This window comes from Chelmon rostratus, chromosome 12 (genome assembly GCF_017976325.1).
Source record: "Chelmon rostratus isolate fCheRos1 chromosome 12, fCheRos1.pri, whole genome shotgun sequence".
In the NCBI taxonomy this organism is placed as follows: domain Eukaryota; kingdom Metazoa; phylum Chordata; class Actinopteri; order Chaetodontiformes; family Chaetodontidae; genus Chelmon; species Chelmon rostratus.
The window spans coordinates 26,956,331-26,980,873 of record NC_055669.1 but is presented as its reverse complement, the minus strand read 5'-3'; the positions used below and the strand labels follow the sequence as shown (position 1 = coordinate 26,980,873).

Below are 24,543 nucleotides of genomic sequence, written 5' to 3'. Positions count from 1 at the left end.
TGCAAATGTGTTTCAAATCAATGATGTTTTCTTGATTTGAATGAGTTTTCTGAGGTTGCAGCACGTTGAGCTCTCTCAGACACCGTACTTCTTCCCTGATGGAAATGATGTGATTTAGTGAATAACAGCACCACAGCACTGACAAACACACCATTTGTCAGAGTTGTGAGAGGAAGGAGGGAGGGATTCAGGGAGGAGCAAAACTGGGACTCAACAACAGAAGAGACACAAACTTTCACAGTGGTGTTTCATACAAAACACAGACAGATTCTCTTTATCTTTAAGATGCTGTCAGTCAACTTCAGTCTGTTTGTCACTTTGTTTCTGCTCACAATAAGAGGTAGGTGACATGATTAACATTAAAAGAGCTTCACTGATTCAAACCTTCACATCATGAAGTTACAGACTTATTTTTTCCTTTAGGTGTCAGCTGTGAAGACCTCAGTCCAGTCAACAATGAAGAGTCCAGTTTAGAAGACAGCACTGTTACTCTGTCCTACAAATACTCCAAACAAGCAACTGCTCAAGATTATTTCTTCTGGTATCGACAATATCCAGGAAAACCACCAGAGTTCCTCATCTCTCACTCTGCAACAGGAAAAATATCTAATCCAGTCCCCAGACTGACTGTGAAAGTGAGTGAGGATCAAACCCAAATGGATCTGCAGATCTCCTCTGCTGCAGTGACTGACTCTGCTCTGTACTACTGTGCTGTGAGGCCCACAGTGACAGCAAACCCACAGTCTCTGTACAAAAACACAAGCTGACACACTGACGAGCTGCTGGAAGCCTTTTTTCCACACTGTTCCACTCAACTTTTTACCTCCACTAGAGGGCCACATTATCAAGCAGGCGCTGCACTACTTCTGCACTGTGTTCAACCATCTGTCAATAACTGCTGCTGTGAAGAGAACCATTCTCACTCTGAATGCTGAACATCAGCTACTTTCTCCTCTTCATTTCAGCCTCGTTGTACACATGGAACATTGGCTGTGGATTATTCTTGCTGCTCTTTGCTTTGGTGAGAAATAAAACACATCATGTTTCCTTTGAAAACTCTTCAACATATTTCTGAGCTGCACATTCACACATTTTAATGTTCATTGTAGAAAAAGCAGAACAGATTGTTTCTGTCAGCACTTGTTACCTTGTAGAAATCACTGAAATGGTTCAATCTGATCACGGTCAGTGAACGTCACAACTATTCTACATGTCTGTGTGTCTGACTCTGACCAGGTCACTTTAATCAATCATCTTCATTGATTCATGTCTTCCTCTGCATGTTCTCTTCTTCCTCAGAGTGTAAAGGAGAAGACAGAGTGATCCAGCCAACAGCAGATGTCATTGCTACTGAAGGAGGCACAGTTACACTGGACTGTACATTTGAGACCAGTTCTACAACTCCCTATCTGTTCTGGTACAAACAGGATGGAAACAACAGCCCCAAATTCATACTGAGTCGCTTTCAACGGGATCAAGGGAACACAGCAGACGAGTCCAAGGAGAGATTTTCTTCCACACTGAATTCCACCTTAAAATCAGTTCCTCTGAAGATCCAGAAGCTTCAGCTGTCTGACTCTGCTGTGTACTACTGTGCTCTGCAGCCCACAGTGACAGGAAACAGCAAAACTCTGCACAAAAACCTCTGCAGCAAACACAACACAATACTCCACAACGTCCACTAGAGGGAGTCACACACTGCTCAACTTCAATGGGATGTGATGGTTGTGTTGATTCTTGCCAGTGGTGATAAAAACAACACAAAATGAAGCACTAAAGTTAAAACACACAGGGCCAGACTGACTAAGAAAATGTCTTTGCACAAATGTGCTGCTGTTTTCATTGAGTTTGCAGTCATAATCTGTGTTTATTCAGCACCTCAGTTACTAAGGCAGCAACTCATTATGCAGTCAGGTCCTCGACTGAACCTCAGACCACCCTCCAGGACGCACACTGCCAGTCAAGGAGAGCTCATACACACAGTTCATTGCTTTTATACGATCATTCAGCTCAGAAAAGAAACAATGATGTCATGATTTCAGAGTGCAGCAGGTGGAGGAGGAGGTGGTGTTGATGTCGATGTTATTACTGAGGTAAATCAAAGGTTTTTTCCAAAGGGCAACTGAACTTGTTTGAGGTTCTAGAAGATGTTTCGCCTCTCATCCAAAAGGCTTCTTTAGTTCTAACTGACTGGTGGGAAGTCTCAGGTATTATCCTCTTACAGAGTCATGAACACGTCTGGCTATCATGTGAGTCATTAAGGTCACATGGGCCAGGATGTCAATGGGTCAGTAGACTAACACAGGTGGGTCCTGTTGTGACGGGGTGGGGTTTTCCCGCCCGACCATCATGTGAGTCATCAAAGTCACCTGGCTCTTGGTGTGAATGGCTGTTGAGCTGCCTGGGGAGGGGTCTGAGTACAGCATTGCAAGTGGCTGATGGGTGGTGTCTTAGGCCACCCCCTCAGTTCAGTGATGATTTTTCCAGTTTGACATGGATGGCTTCTTTCACTTCTCTTTCAAACAATCTGTCTTTCGTGGCCAGAATACATTCATTATTGTCCTCTAAAGAGTGTCCCCAGTCTCTGCCTCAGGTTGTTATTGGGCTTGAAATGCACAGGGATGTGGTGTTCGTTGAAGATCCTCCTGAGTTGTACAATACTGTTCTGTTTGCGGTCCTTTTCGACTGTTTCTGTTCTGTGTCTTTTTGTGGTCTTGATGAAGGCCCAGTTAGGGTATCCACATGTTCTGAGTGCTTGCCTGATGTGTTCTTGTTCGTTTTCTTGCCTTCTGTCCTTGTGTTCTGAGTCCAGGGTTCTGACAACCCCCAGCTTATGTTCCAGTGCATGGTGAGAATCAAAGAGCAAGAGCAACCTGGCCCATGTGACCTTAATGACTCACATGATAGCCAGACGGGTTCACGACTCTGCAAGACAAATACCTGAGAACTGCACCAGTCAGTTAGAGCTGAAGAAGCGTTTTGGATGAGAGGCAAAACATCTTCTAGAACTGCAAACAAGTCCAGTTGCCCTTTGGAAAAACCTTGAGACAGTTAGAAATGACCTCTTAATTACATCAGACGAGGTCTTGTTCCAGCTTCGTGCTGCATTCCACACCACTGACCATCATATTTTATTACAGAGATTGGAACACTTTAACCCCTTGATGCTTGAATTTATTTAAAATTATATTACAAAATTAATTCTTTGTGTTTTTGCTTTCAAATTGATCCTAAATTAAGAGGAGTTTGTTAATTTAATTTTTCTGTAGCACATAAAATAGATATAAATTTAGGTATGATGCAAATTAGCGACAACAGGCGTTAATGCTTAAATGCAATAAAAATACTTTTTTTCAAAATTCATCAATGTGCATCATAAAAGCCATTCAAAATTCATTTATTTCATCAAAACAGCCACAACATTGGTAAGCCAATGTTGTGGCTGTTTTGATGAACCATTACATTGTAACACCAACACAGCGGATGTAGTTTTCACTTTGACTGATCCGACGAGAAACCAGTGCTCGCAAAAGGTTCTTAGGTGTGTGTTGAATATGCACAAATCAGCAATAGAGGAATGCATGCACGATTTGGCTGCAATGTGGATTACAGCGGTATGTTGCGAATTCACGACAATCGGTGTTAAGGGGTTAAAGGAACTGCAATGAGATGGTTGAAGCCCAACATTTCAAATCGATTCCAGTTTGTACATTTTAATGATGACTTCTCTGTGCACACAATCGTTTGTCACAGAGTTCCTCAAGGTCCTGTGCTTCTGTCCCTTACGTATGGTTCCTCAAACCTCCAAAAGCAGAACTGGAGCGAGAACAAGCTATCAAGCTCCTCTCCTGTGGAACCATCTTCCAGTCTTAGTCCACGGGGCAGACACTCTCTCTGTGTTGAAGAGTCAGCTTAAAACTTTCCTCTTTGATAAAGCTGACGGTTAGGGCTGGCTCAGGCTTGCCTTGGACCGTCCCCTATTTATGCGGCTATAGGCTTAGATCACAAGACAACCACATGAGTCACAAACTGTCTGTGACTCTCTGGCCAGGAAACTCTTTCTTTGTGTCTTCCATTAAACTCTTATTTTGAAATTTAACAACATCCATGTCCAAAATCTCATTCCGCTCTTATTCTGAAAAAAAAAACCACCCGGAAACTGCATACTGACGTCAGTCAACGCTGCAATACGTGCAGACTTTATTATTGTTGATATCTGTGCCGCTAAAGATTTAACCCCACCCACTGACGTTCAACTCAACCAATGAGATGATTTCTGTCTACAGAGCAGAAAGGTTTGAGGAACTAAAAGCACAGTCAGCTTGATGTTGAGGAGAAGGGCTGTGCAGCAGAGAGGCGCTTTAGTTTTTCATTCTCCTGCAGTGGAAGAACATTGCTGCTCTGCTGTCTCTTTGACTTTAACAACTCCAAAGACATGTTGCTTCACCTCTTTTTACTTTGCTCTCACTTTATAGGTGAGTGTTACAACACAGATCAAAGTCTCATTTAACCTGCTGTATTAACCAGATATTTGCTCTACATTTCACAACAACAGCTTTATCTGTGCAAGATAACAATTTCCATGATAGAAAAGACTTTTGCTTCATTGAATGCATCTGAAAAAGGTCAAAGATGACAGAAAAAGTCCAGAACCTCCTCTGAGTCTCTTCATGTGAGAATCTCTTGCAGACAAACTGTCATGAATAAAACTCATTTTGCAGCCCTGAGTTCCATGAACAGCATAAAGCCAGAAAGGACTGAAGAACATGTTGCAGAGGGAAGAAACATCAACCTGGCCTGTAAATACGAGGGTGTTATCTACAATATCCAGTGGTACCGACAATACCAGAGATCCAGACCAGAGTTCCTGCTCTACAGCACAGAGGGAGGATCGATCCATCCAACTGGTTCTGGTTTCTCAGCTCACATCAACAAAACAGAGAAACGTGTAGATGTGGAGATCATCTCAGCTAAAGTGACTGACTCTGCTGTGTACTACTGTGCTGTGAGGCCCACAGTGACAGGAAACAGCAAAACTCTGCACAAAAACCTCTGCAGCAAACACAACACAATACTCCACAACGTCCACTAGAGGGAGTCACACACTGTTCAACTTCAATGGGATGTGATGGTCGTGTTGATTCTTGCCAGTGGTGATAAAAACAACACAAAATGAAGCACTAAAGTTAAAACACACAGGGCCAGACTGACTAAGAAAATGTCTTTGCACAAATGTGCTGCTGTTTTCATTGAGTTTGCAGTCGTAATCTGTGTTTATTCAGCACCTCAGTTACTAAGGCAGCAACTCATTATGCAGTCAGATCCTGGACTGAGCCTCAGACAACCCTCCAATTATGACAAAATATCGGACAAATGTGTCAGAGGATCAAAAGTGTTGATAGTTTATATCCAAAAGGTCGAAGGTCAACTTCACTGCAGCACAACAATGTTCTGCAAAAATACTTTACATTTGGTCAGATACTGAAATGGTGACACTAATCTTGGCTGTCCACCTTAAAACTGTGCTCATTGTTTCGGTGATGGTAGTTGTGGTTCTTTGAAGGAAGCTGGATCTTCTGACCACTGCTTCACTGCTCCTCAAACCTCCAAAAGCAGAACTGGAGCCAGAGCCTTCAGCTATACAGCCCCTCTCCTGTGGAACCATCTTCCAGTCTCGGTCCACGAGGCAGACACTCTCTCTGTGTTGAAGAGGGACTTACCTTCGAAAAGCAGATCAGCTCAGTTGTGAGGGTGAGTTTTTTTCAACTAAGGCTCCTGAGTAGGGTGAAGCCATTCCTGTCCCGGGCAGATTTGGAAAAGGCGGTCCACGCTTTCATCAGCTCGAGGACTGACTACTGCAATGCCCTCTACGCTGGACCTAATCACTCACTCCTCCATAAACTGCAACTGGTTCAGAACGCAGCAGCACGTCTCATCTCCAACTCCTCAAAGCACGCACAGATCACCCCGGCCCTCCGAGCGCTCCACTGGCGTTTCAGAGTCCAGTACAAGATCCTGCTGATCCTCTTCAAGGCCATAAATGGACAGGCCCCTGCCTACATCAAAGAGCTGCTGGCTATTTATCAACCTGCCAGGACTCTCCGCTCATCAAACCACATCTCCTTGGTTGTCCCCAGGGCAAGATATAAAAAGTATGGAGACCGCTCTTTTGCCATTCACGGCCCTAAGCTCTGGAACTCTCTTCCACCACAGCTGCAGACTATCTCTGATCTTAATGCTTTTAAATGTCATCTTAAAATGCACTTGTACCACCTGGCGTTTAATGCTTAGTCTGTTTCTGACTGTGTGTTTTTTAAATTCTTTTTACTTGTTTTAATTTATTTTATTTATTTGTTGTTTTTATATTTTTTCCTTGTTAAGCACCTTGTGCTCCTTTTGGATGTTGGAAGGCGCCATAGAAATAAAGATTGATTGATTGATTGATTCAAGAGTCGGCTTAAAACTTTCCTCTTTGATAAAGCTGACAGTTAGGGCTGGCTCAGGCTCGCCTTGGACCGTCCCCTGTTAATGCTGCTATAGGCTTAGATCACAAGACAACCACATGAGCCACAAACTGCAGCAACAACAAGCGTGTCCAAGTCGTGTTCAGCACTTTCAGAGTCCTCTGGAAACACTTCTGCTGTCATTTTGTGGATCTGCAGCATGTTTTCTAAATGCTGCAAATGTCTTTCAAATCAATGATGTTTTCTTGATTTGAATGAGTTTTCTGAGGTTGCAGCACGTTGAGCTCTCTCAGCCACCGTACTTCTTCCCTGATGGAAATGATGTGATTTAGTGAATAACAGCACCACAGCAGTGACAAACACACCATTTGTCAGAGTTGTGAGAGGAAGGAGGGAGGGATTCAGGAGGAGCAAAACTGGGACTCAACAACAGAAGAGACACAAACTTTCACAGTGGTGTTTCATACAAAACACAGACAGATTCTCTTTATCTTTAAGATGCTGTCAGTCAACTTCAGTCTGTTTGTCACTTTGTTTCTGCTCACAATAAGAGGTAGGTGACATGATTAACATTAAAAGAGCTTCACTCATTCAAACCTTCACATCATAAAGTTACAGACTTATTTTTTCCTTTAGGTGTCAGCTGTGAAGACCTCAGTCCAGTCAACAATGAAGAGTCCAGTTTAGAAGACAGCACTGTTACTCTGTCCTACAAATACTCCAAACAAGCAACTGGTGGTGATTATTTCTTCTGGTATCGACAATATCCAGGAAAACCACCAGAGTTCCTCATCTCTCACTACGGAACAGGAACAGTAACATCTAATTCAGCCTCCAGACTGACTGTGAAAGTGAGTGAGGATCAAACCCAAATGGATCTGCAGATCTCCTCTGCTGCAGTGACTGACTCTGCTCTGTACTACTGTGCTGTGAGGCCCACAGTGACAGCAAACCCACAGTCTCTGTACAAAAACACAAGCTGACACACTGACGAGCTGCTGGAAGCCTTTTTTCCACACTGTTCCACTCAACTTTTTACCTCCACTAGAGGGCCACATTATCAAGCAGGCGCTGCACTACTTCTGCACTGTGTTCAACCATCTGTCAATAATAACTGCTGCTGTGAAGAGAACCATTCTCACTCTGAATGCTGAACATCAGCTACTTTCTCCTCTTCATTTCAGCCTCGTTGTACACATGGAACATTGGCTGTGGATTATTCTTGCTGCTCTTTGCTTTGGTGAGAAATAAAACACATCATGTTTCCTTTGAAAACTCTTCAACATATTTCTGAGCTGCACATTCACACATTTTAATGTTCATTGTAGAAAAAGCAGAACAGATTGTTTCTGTCAGCACTTGTTACCTTGTAGAAATCACTGAAATGGTTCAATCTGATCACGGTCAGTGAACGTCACAACTATTCTACATGTCTGTGTGTCTGACTCTGACCAGGTCACTTTAATCAATCATCTTCATTGATTCATGTCTTCCTCTGCATGTTCTCTTCTTCCTCAGAGTGTAAAGGAGAAGACAGAGTGATCCAGCCAACAGCAGATGTCATTGCTACTGAAGGAGACACAGTTACACTGGACTGTACATTTGAGACCAGTGACCGTAGTCCCTATCTGTTCTGGTACAAACAAGAAGAAAATGGTTTCCCAAAGTACATGCTGAGACGTTACTCAACAACAGCAGAAAATGCTGCAGAGTTCCAGAAAGACAGATTTAATGCTGCAATCAAGAATAAGTCAGTTCCTCTGAAGATCCAGAAGCTTCAGCTGTCTGACTCTGCTGTGTACTACTGTGCTCTGCAGCCCACAGTGACAGGAAACAGCAAAACTCTGCACAAAAACCTCTGCAGCAAACACAACACAATACTCCACAACGTCCACTAGGGGGAGTCACACACTGTTCAACTCCAATGGGATGTGATGGTCGTGTTGATTCTTGCCAGTGATGATAAAAACAACACAACATGAAGCACTAAAGTTAAAACACACAGGGCCAGACGGGCTAAGAAAATGTCTTTGCTGCCATCAGACGAAGGACTTGTCTTGTTCCAGCTTCATTCTGCATTCCACACCACTGACCATCACATCTTATTACAGAGACTGGGACACTCGATTCCAGTTTGTATATGTTAGCCATGATTCCTCTGTGCATGCTAACGTTAGTCACAGAGTTCCTCAAGGTTCTGTGCTTGGACTGATTCTATTCACCCAATATAAGCTTCCTTGAGGCAATATTATCAGGAAACACTCCAGAAAACTTAATTGCTATGCAGATGACACCCACATATATTTGTCAATGAAGCCAGATGAAGCCAAGCACTGAAGGAAACTTCAAGCTTGTCTTATGGACACAAACACCTGGATGACCGTTAACTTTGTGCTACTCTAGATGGCATTGCTGACTGGCCTCCAGGCCCACTATAAGGAATCTGGGAGTTAAGATTGATCAGAATATGTCCTTTAATTCCAACACTGTGTCCCAGAATGCAGGCTTATGAACTGTTCCTTAAACCTCCAAAAGCAGAACTGGAGCCAGAGCCTTGAGCTATCTAGCTCCTCTCCTGTGGAACCATCTTCCAGTCTCGGTCCACGAGGCAGACACTCTCTCTGTGTTGAAGAGTCGCTTAAAACTTTCCTCTTTGATAAAGCTGACAGTTAGGGCTGGCTCAGGCTTGCCTTGGACCGTCCCCTGTTAATGCTGCTATAGGCTTTGATCACAAGACAACCACATGAGTCACAAACTGCAGCAACAACAAGCGTGTCCAAGCCGTGTTCAGCACTTTCAGAGTCCTCTGGAAACTCTTCTGCTGTCATTTCGTGGATCTGCAGCATGTTTTCTAAATGCTGCAAATGTGTTTCAAATCAATAATGTTTTCTTGATTTGAATGAGTTTTCTGAGGTTGCAGCACGTTGAGCTCTCTCAGCCACCGTACTTCTTCCCTGATGGAAATGATGTGATTTAGTGAATAACAGCACCACAGCACTGACAAACACACCATTTGTCAGAGTTGTGAGAAGAAGGAGGGAGGGATTCAGGGAGGAGCAAAACTGGGACTCAACAACAGAAGAGACACAAACTTTCACAGTGGTGTTTCATACAAAACACAGACAGATTCTCTTTATCTTTAAGATGCTGTCAGTCAACTTCAGTCTGTTTGTCACTTTGTTTCTGCTCACAATAAGAGGTAGGTGACATGATTAACATTAAAAGAGCTTCACTCATTCAAACCTTCACATCATGAAGTTACAGACTTATTTTTTCCTTTAGGTGTCAGCTGTGAAGACCTCAGTCCAGTCAACAATGAAGAGTCCAGTTTAGAAGACAGCACTGTTACTCTGTCCTACAAATACTCCAAACAAGCAACTGCTCAAGATTATTTCTACTGGTATCGACAATATCCAGGAGAACCACCAGAGTTCCTCATCTCTCACTCGGCAACAGGAAAAGAAACATCAAATTCAATTTCCAGACTGACTGTGAAAGTGAGTGAGGATCAAACCCAAATGGATCTGCAGATCTCCTCTGCTGCAGTGACTGACTCTGCTGTGTACTACTGTGCTGTGAGGCCCACAGTGACAGGAAACAGCAAAACTCTGCACAAAAACCTCTGCAGCAAACACATCACAATACTCCACAACGCCCACTAGAGGGAGTCACACACCATGAAGCCTTTTCGGTCTGAGCCAGCGTCACTGCACTGATGACAAATCCAACAAAGAAAAAAGAAGCAATACAGATTAGAGACAGAGCTACTGTGAACAGAGGAACAATTTATTGGTTGAGGTGAACTGACAAAATAACATCAAGAGGTGACTGGCCCCGCCCACTGAGCTTCAACTCAACCAATCACATGATTTCTTACTCATTCTCCTGCAGTGGAAGAACATTGCTGCTCTGCTGTCTGTTGGACTTTGACCACTCCAAAGACATGTTGCTTCACCTCTTTTTCCTCTTCTGTCACTTTATAGGTGAGTGTTACAACAGAACAGCAGCTGAAGTTTGCTTTCACCTGCTGCATTAACCACATACACACAACCTGTATTTCACAACGTTTCTCATTTCTTTGCTGGGACACAATGCACCTCACCTTTTCATCATCTTGGAACAATGAATGTTCATGGAACTGTAGCGTTTGTCTTTTACTGTCAGTGTCCATACAATCACACTGTACACTTGACATTTTCCACTGTCTTCTCCTCTCAGCCTCATGAACAATGTTCGTCTAATGGCTTCATTTTCTCCACTTTTTCCAGGACCAACAGCTGGAGACAAAATCTCTCCTGAACGAGATGAAGTCAGTGGAAGAGAAGGAGAATCTGTCACACTCACATGTCGATATGAGACAACTTACAGCTATGTTGCGCTTTACTGGTACAGACATCATTCTGACCTTCAGGCGCCTCAGTTTATACTCTGGAAAGGTGCGAAAGGATACACATCGAAATATATTCCTGATGATCGATATGACAGTCGAACATCAACAGACTCAACTGAACTGACCATAAGAAAGCTAACCCTGGCAGACACAGCTCTCTACTACTGTGCTCTGGAAACACAGTGATACAAAGTGTAGAAGAGGCTGCACAAAAAGCTGAACACACATATCTGACGACTCTTCAAAGAGGAGGGAAGTGGGATTCAAACCACAGCTTCAAATCAGATGGATTCTGCTAATTCCTGTTTGATCAGAGTCACTGTGGTTACAGCTGCTCATCAAACACTGTGGGAGGATTCACATGAGCAGCAAATCAATGACAAACCAGCTGGATGATGCTTCAAACTCAAGAAACTGTGACAACAAAAAGCAAATGAAGACAGAAATAACTGGGGATCAAACACACTGAGACATCAACTCTGGATTTACTCACAATTTGTATTTTCAGGCAATAAAATTTACAGCATACGTCCAGCCCACAACGTCCACTAGAGGGAGTCACACACTGTTCAACTTCAATGGGATGTGATGGTCGTGTCGATTCTTGCCAGTGGTGATAAAAACAACACAAAATGAAGCACTAAAGTTGAAACACACAGGGCCAGACTGACTAAGAAAATGTCTTTGCACAAATGTGCTGCTGTTTTAATAATAATAATACATTTTATTTGTTAAAAGCGCCTTTCAGGACACTCAAGGACACTTTACATCACGAGAAATAACAAACAACAATACGATAAAACACAATAAAATAGAATAATCAAGTGATAAAACAAATAAGTGTAAAATCAGACTGACCATTTGACCTCATGTGGGATAAGCAAGTCTGAACAGGTGAGTTTTGAGTGTGGATTTAAAACGGGAAAATGAATCAATGTTTTTAATTTCGGGTGGTAATGAGTTCCAGAGCCGGGGAGCAGAGCGGCGAAGGCGATTAATGTTGCGTAGGTGGAAGTAAGTAGACCGGATAACATTATTGATGTGCGATTTGAAAGACAGGGAGCTGTCGAGGATGACACCCAGACTCTTAACCTGTGGGGAGGGGGAGATAGAGGAGTTGTCAATTTGAATAGAAAAGCTGTCTGTTCTGGATAGTGTTGATTTAGTGCCGATGAGGAGAACCTCAGTTTTGTCACTGTTTAATTGGAGGAAATTTGAGGTGAGCCAGGTTTTTATTTCAGTAATGCAGTCAGGAAGGGAGGAGGGTGGGAGAGTGGAAGAAGGTTTGCTTGAGAGGTAGAGCTGGGTGTCATCCGCGTAGCAGTGGAAATGAATGTTATGTTTTCGGAAGATATTGCCAAGGGGGAAGAGGTAGATAATGAAGAGCAGGGGCCCCAGTACAGAGCCCTGGGGCACACCTGTACTGACGGAGGAAAGGTTGGACTGGAAAGATTTCAGTTGAATAAACTGTGTGCGATCTGAGAGATAGGATGTGAACCAAATGCTGTGCTCAGGTCAAGGAGGATGAGAATAGTGAGGAGGCCAGAATCAGCTGCCAGTAGGATTTCATTGAGTTTGCAGTCGTAATCTGTGTTTATTCAGCACCTCAGTTACTAAGACAGCAACTCAATATGCAGTCAGGTCCTGGACTGAGCCTCAGACAACCCTCCAATTGTGACAAAATATCCGACAAATGTCTCAGAGGATAAAATGATGAAGTGATGATATTTTATATCCAAAAGGTCAAAGGGCAGCAGTATTCTCAGTATTACCATGTGTAATTCGTGTAAAACTTACAGTATATTTCTATGGCTATTTTTCCAAACTTTTCTTTTTATATAGTTGCTTGTATAATATGTTAATATATATCGTCAACTTTTATTTATTTTTTTATTTTTTTATTTCTCAATCTCTGTTGCTTTCTTTCTTTCCAACTGCTATTACACGCTGCTTCAATTCTCAAATTTCCCAGCTGGGGATTAATAAAGTTTTTGGAACCATCTTCCTCTTTGATAAAGCTGACAGTTAGGGCTGGCTCAGGCTTGGCTTGGACCGTCCCCTATTTATGCTGCTATAGGCTTAGATCACAAAACAACCACATACCCTACCCTGATTGTCTCCACCTGTTCCTTGTTCCCTCGTGTATATATTGTCTGTGTTTTGTCACATCTTGGTGAGGTTTGTATCGTCTTGGGTTTTCTGTCTTGTCATTTCCTGTTCTTATTTTGAAAGTCTAACTCTCCTCTTGTTTCAGAGCACTTGCCTTTCCTCATGTGTCACCATTGTGTCCGCCCTGATTACATATTGTCTTCACCTGTTCTCTATTACCCTCCATGTGTTTAAATAGTCTGTGTCTCCCTTGTCTTGTGCCAGAGTGTCTTTGTCCATTGGTCGAGTCCTCCAAGCCTGTCTTTGTCCATAGTCACAGAATTTATCCATGTAAGCCTTTTTCCTCTTTGAGAGTGATTTTTGTTTGTAAGTTTCGTAGTTAAGCTTTTGCCTTCTTGTTCTTTGCTTGTAGTTATGTCATAGTCCTCGATTAGAGTGTCTTTTGTTTCATAGCATTTGTTCTTTAATCTGTTGTAGATCCTCTTTTATTTGTTCAGAGTAAACTTAAGTTTGCTCTTTCTCCAGTCGGATTTCCTCCCTTTTGGAGTGTTTTGTGTTTGACAGCCTTTTGAGTTTTTTCTTCTCTCTGGAGTGATTTTGTTTGTTGTATTTTGTTGCTCTAGTAATCTTTTCCTTATCCTCCATTAGGAGCGTTTTTGTTATATTGTTTATTTCTTTGCTTCATAGTGAGTGTATTCTGTTAGTCACTTCCCTCGATAAAATAATCTCAGATTAATTCCATCGCCTGTTTGTTTGTCGCTCATCTGGAGGAGGTCTGGGTTTCATGATAATAAACTTGTGCTCTGTGAAATCTCTGTGAAATCTCTGCATCTGAGTCCTGAATTGAGTCCCGGCCTGACATGTTTCCCCTGTGCTTTGCCAGATAGTCTTGTGTACTTCGTGGTCCTTGTCAGTCCAGCCTTGCTACCTTGCTAAACCCAGTCCTTGTTACTCAGAGTCTTTTTGTAAATTTTTTGTAGGCATAGAATTTAACCAAAGCGCCTTTTGTTGTATTTTTGATCACTGTAACACCTTTTGTTGAATTTTTGTAATTGAGAGATTTTTGTTATTAAAACCGGTCTTGGGCCGAGTGTGAGTCGTGCATTTGAGTCCAGCAACTTTGTGCCTGAGCCATGTGATAGAACAGTCTGGACGACCATGGACTCAGCCGACTGTCTTGACAGCTCAGGGGAGCCTCCTCCACCAACATTAGGACCAGCTCCAGAGCATTCAACACGGTGTTGAAGATCTCTCAGACCGACAGCTGGAACTACAGAGAACGCTGATGACCAAAATTCACCAACTCACCAATCAATTCCAGCGCATGAACAACCACATGGCAAACACCACTCAGCCCAACGCAACAGGGTCTCCTACAGCTCCACTTGTCACATCGCCACTCCGGTTTAGCATCCTCCACGCCTCGCTTCGTGGCGAAATATTCGGGTGACTCTGGAGACTGCATATCCTTCTTGGTCCAGTGCGATCTTCATTTCAAACATTACCCTGGTGCGTATCAACAAACAAACAAAACAAAGCTTTAGGGCATTCAATCGTTTGCAACTGGACCTCGTCAGTTTGTCTTAGAAGACGTTTCGCCTCTCATCCGAGCAGGCTTTATCAGTTCATGCGCACCAGACTAACGAGGCAAACGACTGTCGTTGACACCTAAGGGTTGCACCCTACCCCGCCTTAATGGGATCGTTTGCCTCACAATAGAGTGATACCATCCTTGGTTTTGGGGGTTGGTCTCACTCAGAGGATGAATACTTGAACCTAACACCATTTCATTGGACTAGAGCTTTTCCTATCTAGTCTGGTGCGCATGAACTGATGAAGCTTGCTCGGGTGAGAGGCAAAACTTCTTCCAAGACAAACTGACGAGGTCCAGTTGCGAACGATTGAATGCCCTAAAGCTTACAATGACCTGGATGAATGAGAATATTCACAGGCAAACAAAACAAACAAAAGTTGCCTTCATGATTTCTCATTTTTCAGGACACAACATCTCTTGCCCATTCAGCGGCGTGGGCCACCGCTGAATGGGCAAGAGATTTTGTGATATGTCAAGACGCTAAGGTTTTCTCTAAGACTCTCACTAACATTTTTGACCATGAGTACCCAGCTCGAGAAGCTTCCCGGGCACTGCTGAGGTTAATTCAATTCAATTCAGTTTTATTTATATCGCGCCAAATCACAACCAAAGTTGTCTCAGGACACTTTACATTTAGACTAGGTGATTATGCTATTGATATGTCCTTTGTCCACGGCCTCTCAGAAGATCTCAAGGACCAGATGGCTCCCCTGGACCTGCCTCCAGATCTGGAAACCATCATCGCCACAGCGATCCGCATAGACTCAAGACTACGTGAGCGGGAGCAGAACTGCCGGAGGGAGAATTTTCGTTGGTCAGAGAATTGGAGATGCCCGTTATGTCCTGACGAGTCTGTTGAGGGTTTGTTCACTGGCTTCACGTTGTTGTCAAGCACTTCCCGGTTCATTGTGAAACCTAAACTTCCCTCTCGTTTCAGACCCTTGACTTCCTGGTGTGTTCCCGCCTGTCTGATTGTCTGCCCCGCCCTGATTGTCTCCACCTGTTCCTCGTTACCTTGTGTATATATAGTCTGCGTTTCCCCTGTCCTGTGCCAGTCTTGTGTACTTCATGGTCCTTGTCAGTCCAGCCTTGCCACCTTGCTAAACGTTGCCAGTCCTTGTTACTCAGAGTCTTTTGGTTCATTTTTTGTAGGCATAGAATTTAACCGTAGCGCCTTTTGTTGTATTTTTGATCACTGAACACCTTTTGTTATATTTTTGTAATTGAGGGATTTTTGTTATTGTGATTTTTGTTTTCTACGTTGGTGTATGAGTCGTGCATTTGAGTCCAGCCACTTTGTGCCTGAGTGCTGGTGCTACTTTCAGAGTCTTCTGCTGGGATTTTTTCTAAATGCTGCAAATGTGTTTCAAATCAATGATGTTTTCTTAACTTGATTTCATTTGTGTGAGCCGACTGTCAGAGTCCTCCTGGACTGCGACTGTTATTATTATTAATAATTTGTAATTATATACACATTATTGTTATAGTGCAAATGTAAACATCTTGAATAATCTTAATTTTTAACTGCAAAAATACTTCACAAACTTGTTCTTTGAATATGCGTGGTCCTGTGAGGTTGCAGATCACACAGAGCACAACAAAATAACAGAAAAACAGCAAACAGACGACACATAGAAACCACGTCAGTAACTTCATGAGTCACAAACTGCAGCAACAACAAGTGTGTCCAAGCCGTGCTCATTGTAAAAAAAAAAAGAAAAACAGGGTTAGGGTTAGGGTCAGACTGGATCTTCCAGTCTTGGTCCACGAGGCAGACACTCTCTCTGTGTTGAAGAGTCGGCTTAAAACTTTCCTCTTTGATAAAGCTGACAGTTAGGGCTGGCTCAGGCTTGCCTTGGACCGTCCCCTATTCATGCTGCTATAGCCTTCGATCACAAGACAACCACATGAGTCACAAACTGCAGCAACAACAAGCGTGTCCAAACCGTGTTCAGCATTGTCAGAGTCCTCTGGAAACACTTCTGCTGTCATTTTGTGGATCTGCAGCATGTTTTCTAAATGCTGCAAATGTGTTTCAAATCAATGATGTTTTCTTGATTTGAATGAGTTTTCTGAGGTTGCAGCACGTTGAGCTCTCTCAGCCACCGTACTTCTTCCCTGATGGAAATGATGTGATTTAGTGAATAACAGCACCACAGCACTGACAAACACACCATTTGTCAGAGTTGTGAGAGGAAGGAGGGAGGGATTCAGGGAGGAGCAAAACTGGGACTCAACAACAGAAGAGACACAAACTTTCACAGTGGTGTTTCATACAAAACACAGACAGATTCTCTTTATCTTTAAGATGCTGTCAGTCAACTTCAGTCTGTTTGTCACTTTGTTTCTGCTCACAATAAGAGGTAGGTGACATGATTAACATTAAAAGAGCTTCACTGATTCAAACCTTCACATCATAAAGTTACAGACTTATTTTTTCCTTTAGGTGTCAGCTGTGAAGACCTCAGTCCAGTCAACAATGAAGAGTCCAGTTTAGAAGACAGCACTGTTACTCTGTCCTACAAATACTCCAAACAAGCAACTGTTAGTGATTCTTTCTTCTGGTATCGACAATATCCAGGAAAACCACCAGAGTTCCTCATCTCTCACTCAGGAACAGGAACAGTAATATCTAATCCAGTCTCCAGACTAACTGTGAAAGTGAGTGAGGATCAAACCCAAATGGATCTGCAGACCTCCTCTGCTGCAGTGACTGACTCTGCTCTGTACTACTGTGCTGTGAGGCCCACAGTGACAGCAAACCCACAGTCTCTGTACAAAAACACAAGCTGACACACTGACGAGCTGCTGGAAGCCTTTTTTCCACACTGTTCCACTCAACTTTTTACCTCCACTAGAGGGCCACATTATCAAGCAGGCGCTGCACTACTTCTGCACTGTGTTCAACCATCTGTCAATAATAACTGCTGCTGTGAAGAGAACCATTCTCACTCTGAATGCTGAACATCAGCTACTTTCTCCTCTTCATTTCAGCCTCGTTGTACACATGGAACATTGGCTGTGGATTATTCTTGCTGCTCTTTGCTTTGGTGAGAAATAAAACACATCATGTTTCCTTTGAAAACTCTTCAACATATTTCTGAGCTGCACATTCACACATTTTAATGTTCATTGTAGAAAAAGCAGAACAGATTGTTTCTGTCAGCACTTGTTACCTTGTAGAAATCACTGAAATGGTTCAATCTGATCACGGTCAGTGAACGTCACAACTATTCTACATGTCTGTGTGTCTGGCTCTGACCAGGTAACTTTAATCAATCATCTTGATTGATTCATGTCTTCCTCTGCATGTTCTCTTCTTCCTCAGAGTGTAAAGGAGAAGACAGAGTGATCCAGCCAACAGCAGATGTCATTGCTACTGAAGGAGGCACAGTTACACTGGACTGTACATTTGAGACCAGTGACTCAGGTCCATCTTTGTTCTGGTACAAACAGGATGGAAACAACAGCCCCAAATTCATACTGAGTCGCGTTAAACGGGATCAAGGGAACACACCAGACGAGTCCAAGGAGAGATTTTCTTCCACACTGAATTCCACCTTAAAATCAGTTCCTCTGAAGATCCAGAAGCTTCAGCTGTCTGACTCTGCTGTGTACTACTGTGCTCTGCAGCCCACAGTGACAGGAAACAGCAAAACTCTGCACAAAAACCTCTGCAGCAAACACAACACAATACTCCACAACGTCCACTAGAGGGAGTCACACACTGTTCAACGTCAATGGGATGTGATGATCCAGTGTTGAATCTTTTCACTCATGAGACACAGCTGTGATGATGAGCTTCACAAATGAAGACCAGTCTCCTCCTACTGACTGCAGAAGTGTTTCATGAGAACTGTTTGTTTCCAGCTGTGAACATCAGACCAACAACTCACAGAACTCATTCAGACTGAACGTTCACTGACAACTTTTCACCTCTGCAAAGATGGAAACACTCACTGCAATTTTGTTCTTCTCAACTCTCATAGGTTTGTATGTTTTTGACTAAAAACCAGAAATATAAAGATATTTTAAAGCAATAAAGATCCTGAATGAATAAGTTCACAATTTAACAATTAGAATTCCAGATGTGACGACTTCATCACTAATAACTGATCACTAAACTGTTAACAGCTTCATTTGTTTTCACTGAACAACGTTGATGTGTGATGTTTTTCAAATGATGGATTTCTCACTTTGGGACAGAACTCTCAATATAACATGTCGTTTCCCTCAGTAGGTTCCACCATGGAAGATGACATCACTGCCAGCAGAGCTGAAGAGTTTTCATCAGAGGGCCGGAGTGTTACTCTGTCCTGTAACTATTCAATTCAAGCCAATAATCTCCAGTGGTATCGACAACATCCTGGATCAGCTCCTCAGTTTCTTCTCCTGATCACTGATACAAAAGAGCCGTCAGTGGTGAAAGCAACACCTCCAAACCCTCGACTGACTGCTCAACTGAATGAGGAGAGAAATCGAGTCGATCTGCAGATCTCCTCTGCTGCAGTGACTGACTCTGCTGTGTACTACTGTGCTCTGCAGCCCACAGTGACAGGAAACAGTAAAACTCTGCACAAAAACCTCTGCAGCAAACACAACACAATACTCCACAACGTCCTGTAGAGGGAGCCACACACTGTTCAACTTCAATGGGATGTGATGGTCGTGTAGATTCTTGCCAGTGGTGATAAAAACAACACAAAATGAAGCACTAAAGTTAAAACACACAGGGCCAGAGTGACTAAGAAAATGTCTTTGCACAAATGTGCTGCTGTTTTCATTGAGTTTGCAGTCGTAATCTGTGTTAATTCAGCACCTCAGTTACTAAGGCAGCAATTCATTATGCAATCAGGTCCTGGACTGAGCCTCAGACAACCCTCCAATTATGACAAAATTTCCAACAAATGTTTCAGAGGATAAAATGATGAAGTGATGATAGTTTATACCAAAAAGGTCAAAGGTCAACTTCACTGTGACATCATTATGTTCCACAAAAACACTTTTCTGGACATGACTCAACACCGTAACTCAGGAACAGAAGGGGAGATTGTGACCATATTTCACATTTGGTCAGATACTGAAATGGTGACACTAATCTTGGCTGTCCACCTTAAAACTGTGCTGATTGTTTCGGTGATGACAGTTGTGGTTCTTGGAAGGGAGCTGGATCTTCTGACCCTGTTTGATGAACCCAAACCATTAACCTGTCTCTCAGACACCATCCCCAATAGGCTGTTCAAAGACGTTTTTGTCTTCTTTGGCATTTCTTTACTTGATATGATCAACCTGTTGTTGTCAACAGGCTACGGACCACAGTCCTTTAAAGCAGCTTTCATTACAAATGACCTCATAATTACATCAGACGAAGGACTTGTCTTGTTCCAGCTTCGTTCTGCATTCCACACCACTGACCATCACATCTTATTACAGAGACTGGGACACTCGATTCCAGTTTGTACATGTTAGCCATGATTCCTCTGTGCATGCTAACGTTAGTCACAGAGTTCCTCAAGGTTCTGTGCTTGGACTGATTCTATTCACCCAACATAAGCTTCCTTGAGGCAATTTTGTCAGGAAACACTTCAGAAACCTTCATTGCTATGCAGATGACACCCACATATATTTATCAATGAAGCCAGATGAAGCCAAGCACTAAACAAAACTTCAAGCTTGTCTTATGGACACAAAGACCTGGATGACCGTTAACTTTGTGCTACTCTAGATGGCATTGCTGACTGGCCTCCAGGCCCACTGTAAGGAATCTGTGAGTTAAGTTTGATCAGAATATGTCCTTTAATTCCCACAGAAAACACATTTCAAGGACTGCCTTGTTTCACCTACACAACATTGTAAAAATCAGTGTTAGGGTTAGGGTCAGACACCATCACATCTCAAAGAGCTCAAAATACCCTATTACCCCACGACAACACTGTGTCCCAAAATGCAGGCTTGCGAACTGTTCATCAAACCTCCAAAAGCAGAACTGGAGCAAGAGACTTCAGCTATACAGCTCCTCTCCAGTGGAACCATCTTCCAGTCTCGGTCCACGAGGCAGACACCCTCTCTGTGTTGAAGAGTCGGCTTAAAACTTTCCTCTTTGATAAAGCTGACAGTGAGGGCTGGCTCAGGCTTGCCTTGGACCGTCCCCTGTTAATGCTGCTATAGGCTTTGATCACAAGACCACCACATGAGTCACAAACTGCAGCAACAACAAGCGTGTCCAAGCCGTGTTCAGCACTTTCAGAGTCCTCTGGAAACACTTCTGCTGTCATTTTGTGGATCTGCAGCATGTTCTAAATGCTGCAAATGTGTTTCAAATCAATGATGTTTTCTTGATTTGAATGAGTTTTCTGAGGTTGCAGCACGTTGAGCTCTCTCAGCCACCGTACTTCTTCTCTGATGGAAATGATGTGATTTAGTGAATAACAGCACCACAGCACTGACAAACACACCATTTGTCAGAGTTGTGAGAGGAAGGAGGGAGGGATTCAGGGAGGAGCAAACTGGGACTCAACAACAGAAGAGACACAAACTTTCACAGTGGTGTTTCATACAAAACACAGACAGATTCTCTTTATCTTTAAGATGCTGTCAGTCAACTTCAGTCTGTTTGTCACTTTGTTTCTGCTCACAATAAGAGGTAGGTGACATGATTAACATTAAAAGAGCTTCACTGATTCAAACCTTCACATCATAAAGTTACAGACTTATTTTTTTCCTTTAGGTGTCAGCTGTGAAGACCTCAGTCCAGTCAACAATGAAGAGTCCAGTTTAGAAGACAGCACTGTTACTCTGTCCTACAAATACTCCAAACAAGCAACAAGTGGTGATTATTTCTACTGGTATCGACAATATCCAGGAAACCCACCAGAGTTTCTCATCTCTCACTCGGCAACAGGAAAAGTATCTAATCCGGTCTCCAGACTGACTGTGAAAGTGAGTGAGGATCAAACCCAAATGGATCTGCAGATCTCCTCATCTGCACTGACTGACTCTGCTGTGTACTACTGTGCTCTGCAGCCCACAGTGACAGGAAACAGCAAAACTCTGCACAAAAACCTCTGCAGCAAACACAACTCAATACTCCACAACGTCCACTAGAGGGAGTCACACACTGCTCAACTTCAATGAGATGTGATGGTTGATGATATGATGAATGATGAATAAAAGCCTAATGGCTTCACCTTTAATGCTGGAGACAGTCGTCCATCCGAAAGTCCCATTCTCATCAACACCATAACTCAAGAACACCTTCAGGGATTTTCCTCACATTTGGCACAAAATGCCACTTGGACTCAAGGACGAACTTATTACAATTTGGTGGTGGAAGGTCAAAGGTCAAAGTCACCATGACCTCACAGAACATATTACTGCCCATTGCATTACTACAAATGTCTCAGAGGATGAAATGATGAAGTGTTGATAGTTTATACCAAAAAGGTCAAAGGTCAACTTCACTGTGACATCATTATGTTCCACAAAAACACTTTTCTGGACATGACTCAACACCGTAACTCAGGAACAGAAGGGGAGAATGAGACCATATTTTCACATTTGGTCAGACATTAAAATGGTGATACTAATCTTGGCTGTCCACCTTAAAACTGTGCTGATCGTACGAGGAACAGAGATCATATTTCTCTCATATCAGCCTCTCTGCAGTGGCTCCCAAAAAAATCCAGAATAGAATTTAAAATCAAAATTCAAAAAGCTTGAAATGGTCAAACACCATCTGATCTAAAAGAGCTCATCGCACCCTCCTACCCCACTACAACACCGTGTCCCAGAATGCAGGCTGACTTATGGTTCCAAAAGGGTTCAAAAACAGTACGAGAGCCAGAGCCTTCAGCTGTCAAGCTTCTCTCCTGTGGAACCATCTTCCAGTCTTGGTCCACAAGGCAGACACCCTCTCTGTGTTTTACAGTTGGCTTAAAACTTTCCTCTTTGACAAAGGTTACACTCAGGGCTGGCTCAGGCTTGCTTTGGACCAGCCTCTAGTTGTGCTGCTGTAGGCTTTGACTGCTGGGGGGCGTTCTATGATGCACTGAGCTCCTCTCTCCTCCTCTCTCTCTCTCTCAATCAGTCCACATTCATGACCTATCAATACATGTTTCAAACTTAGCTTCTTCCCTGGAGTCGTTGTGCATTCTCATCTCACAGGTTAACATGGATCGTAGCTGCATGTGTGTTATGCATCATGCTTGAGCCAACTATCTTTGTCCTGCTTGACTGCAACTGTTATTATTATTACTCATTTTACAAGTGTAATGACATATATATTATTGTTATTACGTAAATATAAATGTCTTTATATTATATTTATATATATATATTATTTTATTTCATTATATTTTATTGTATTTTTTAACTTGAAAACACAAACTTGTTTTTGAATCTGCGTGGTCTTTCGAGGTCAGTGTCATGTCTCGTCAAATCTGTTAAGTGTTTTGTTCACTAGCGTCAGGTCTTGTCATACACTTCCTGTCTTATTGTGAAACCTAACTCTCCTCTCATTTCAGGCCCTTGACTTCCCGGTGTGTTTCCTGCCTGGCTGATTGTCTACCCCGCCCTAATTGTCTCCACCTGTTCATTGTTACCTCGTGTATATATAGTCCGCGTCTCCCTTTGTCCTGTGCCAGATTGTCATGTGCTTTGTCCTGTACTCGCCTTGCTCCCTAGCGTCCTTGATCCTTGTCTGTGTAAGTCTAGTTATCAGTATTGCCTTGAGATCCTTTGTTTTTTACTTTGCATATAGTCTAGTTTTGTATCTTTGGTTTGCTACTTTGTATCCAGCCTTGAGATTAGTTCAGCCTTTCTCCATTTGTTGGTACTTTGTTATCGCATCAGCCTTTGAGCTTTGATAATTTGTTTTCTAGTTTGTCGAGTAATCCTTAGCGTTTTCTGTTGTACTTTGTGTCACCCTCAGTTTGCATTTCTACATTTACCCTGAGCGCTTTGTGTTAATAAATCTTTTATTTTTGAAACTCTGCTGAGCTGTCTGTGGTCTGCATTTTGAGTCCTCAAATCTTGTGCCTTCGGGCTTGTCAGTCAGTGAACGCTGCAGATCACACTGAGCACAACAAAATAACATAAAAACAGTGAACAGATGACACATAGAAACCATGTCAGTAACTTCATGAGTCACAAACTGCAGCAACAACAAACGTGTCCAAGCCTGATTCATTGTAAAAAAAAAAAAAAAAAAAAACAGGGTTCGGATTAGGGTCAGACTGGATCTTCCAGTCTTGGTCCATGAGGCAGACACTCTCTCTGTGTTGAAGAGTCGGCTTAAAACTTTCCTCTTTGATAAAGCTGACAGTTAGGGCTGGCTCAGGCTTGCCTTGGACCGTCCCCTGACAAGACAACCACATGAGTCACAAACTGCAGCAACAACAAGCGTGTCCAAGCCGTGTTCAGCACTTTCAGAGTCCTCTGGAAACTCTTCTGCTGTCATTTTGTGGATCTGCAGCATGTTTTCTAAATGCTGCAAATGTGTTTCAAATCAATGATGTTTTCTTGATTTGAATGAGTTTTCTGAGGTTGCAGCACGTTGAGCTCTCTCAGCCACCGTACTTCTTCCCTGCTGGAAATGATGTGATTTAGTGAATAACAGCACCACAGCACTGACAAACACACCATTTGTCAGAGTTGTGAGAGGAAGGAGGGAGGGATTCAGGGAGGAGCAAAACTGGGACTCAACAACAGAAGAGACACAAATTTTCACAGTGGTGTTTCATACAAAACACAGACAGATTCTCTTTATCTTTAAGATGCTGTCAGTCAACTTCAGTCTGTTTGTCACTTTGTTTCTGCTCACAATAAGAGGTAGGTGACATGATTAACATTAAAAGAGCTTCACTCATTCAAACCTTCACATCATAAAGTTACAGACTTATTTTTTCCTTTAGGTGTCAGCTGTGAAGACCTCAGTCCAGTCAACAATGAAGAGTCCAGTTTAGAAGACAGCACTGTTACTCTGTCCT

At 42.8% G+C, this 24,543-nt stretch overlaps 1 protein-coding gene and 5 gene segments (V, D, J or C); all 6 read left to right on the top strand.

Annotated features, from left to right (window-relative positions):
- The first annotated feature begins 896 nt into the window (after positions 1-896).
- Positions 897-1,889, top strand: LOC121614456. The segment is given in 2 exon segments: positions 897-1,021; positions 1,300-1,889. Coding segments are annotated over 2 exon segments (429 nt in total).
- A 2,422-nt stretch (positions 1,890-4,311) lies between these two features.
- Positions 4,312-5,559, top strand: LOC121614458. The segment is given in 2 exon segments: positions 4,312-4,475; positions 4,722-5,559. Coding segments are annotated over 2 exon segments (411 nt in total).
- A 27-nt stretch (positions 5,560-5,586) lies between these two features.
- LOC121615604 lies at positions 5,587-6,291 on the top strand (the record flags this gene model as incomplete). The annotated part of the gene is made up of 1 exon (XM_041949988.1): positions 5,587-6,291. A coding segment is annotated over one exon (705 nt), but the record flags the coding sequence as incomplete, so codon positions are not given.
- A 583-nt stretch (positions 6,292-6,874) lies between these two features.
- On the top strand, positions 6,875-7,463 carry LOC121614459. The segment is given in 2 exon segments: positions 6,875-7,017; positions 7,101-7,463. Coding segments are annotated over 2 exon segments (402 nt in total).
- Positions 7,464-7,492: 29 nt separating this feature from the next.
- Positions 7,493-8,902, top strand: LOC121615603. The segment is given in 3 exon segments: positions 7,493-7,704; positions 7,983-8,327; positions 8,868-8,902. Coding segments are annotated over 3 exon segments (423 nt in total).
- An 8,463-nt stretch (positions 8,903-17,365) lies between these two features.
- LOC121614675 lies at positions 17,366-18,441 on the top strand. The segment is given in 2 exon segments: positions 17,366-17,607; positions 17,886-18,441. Coding segments are annotated over 2 exon segments (429 nt in total).
- The last annotated feature ends 6,102 nt before the right edge of the window (positions 18,442-24,543 follow it).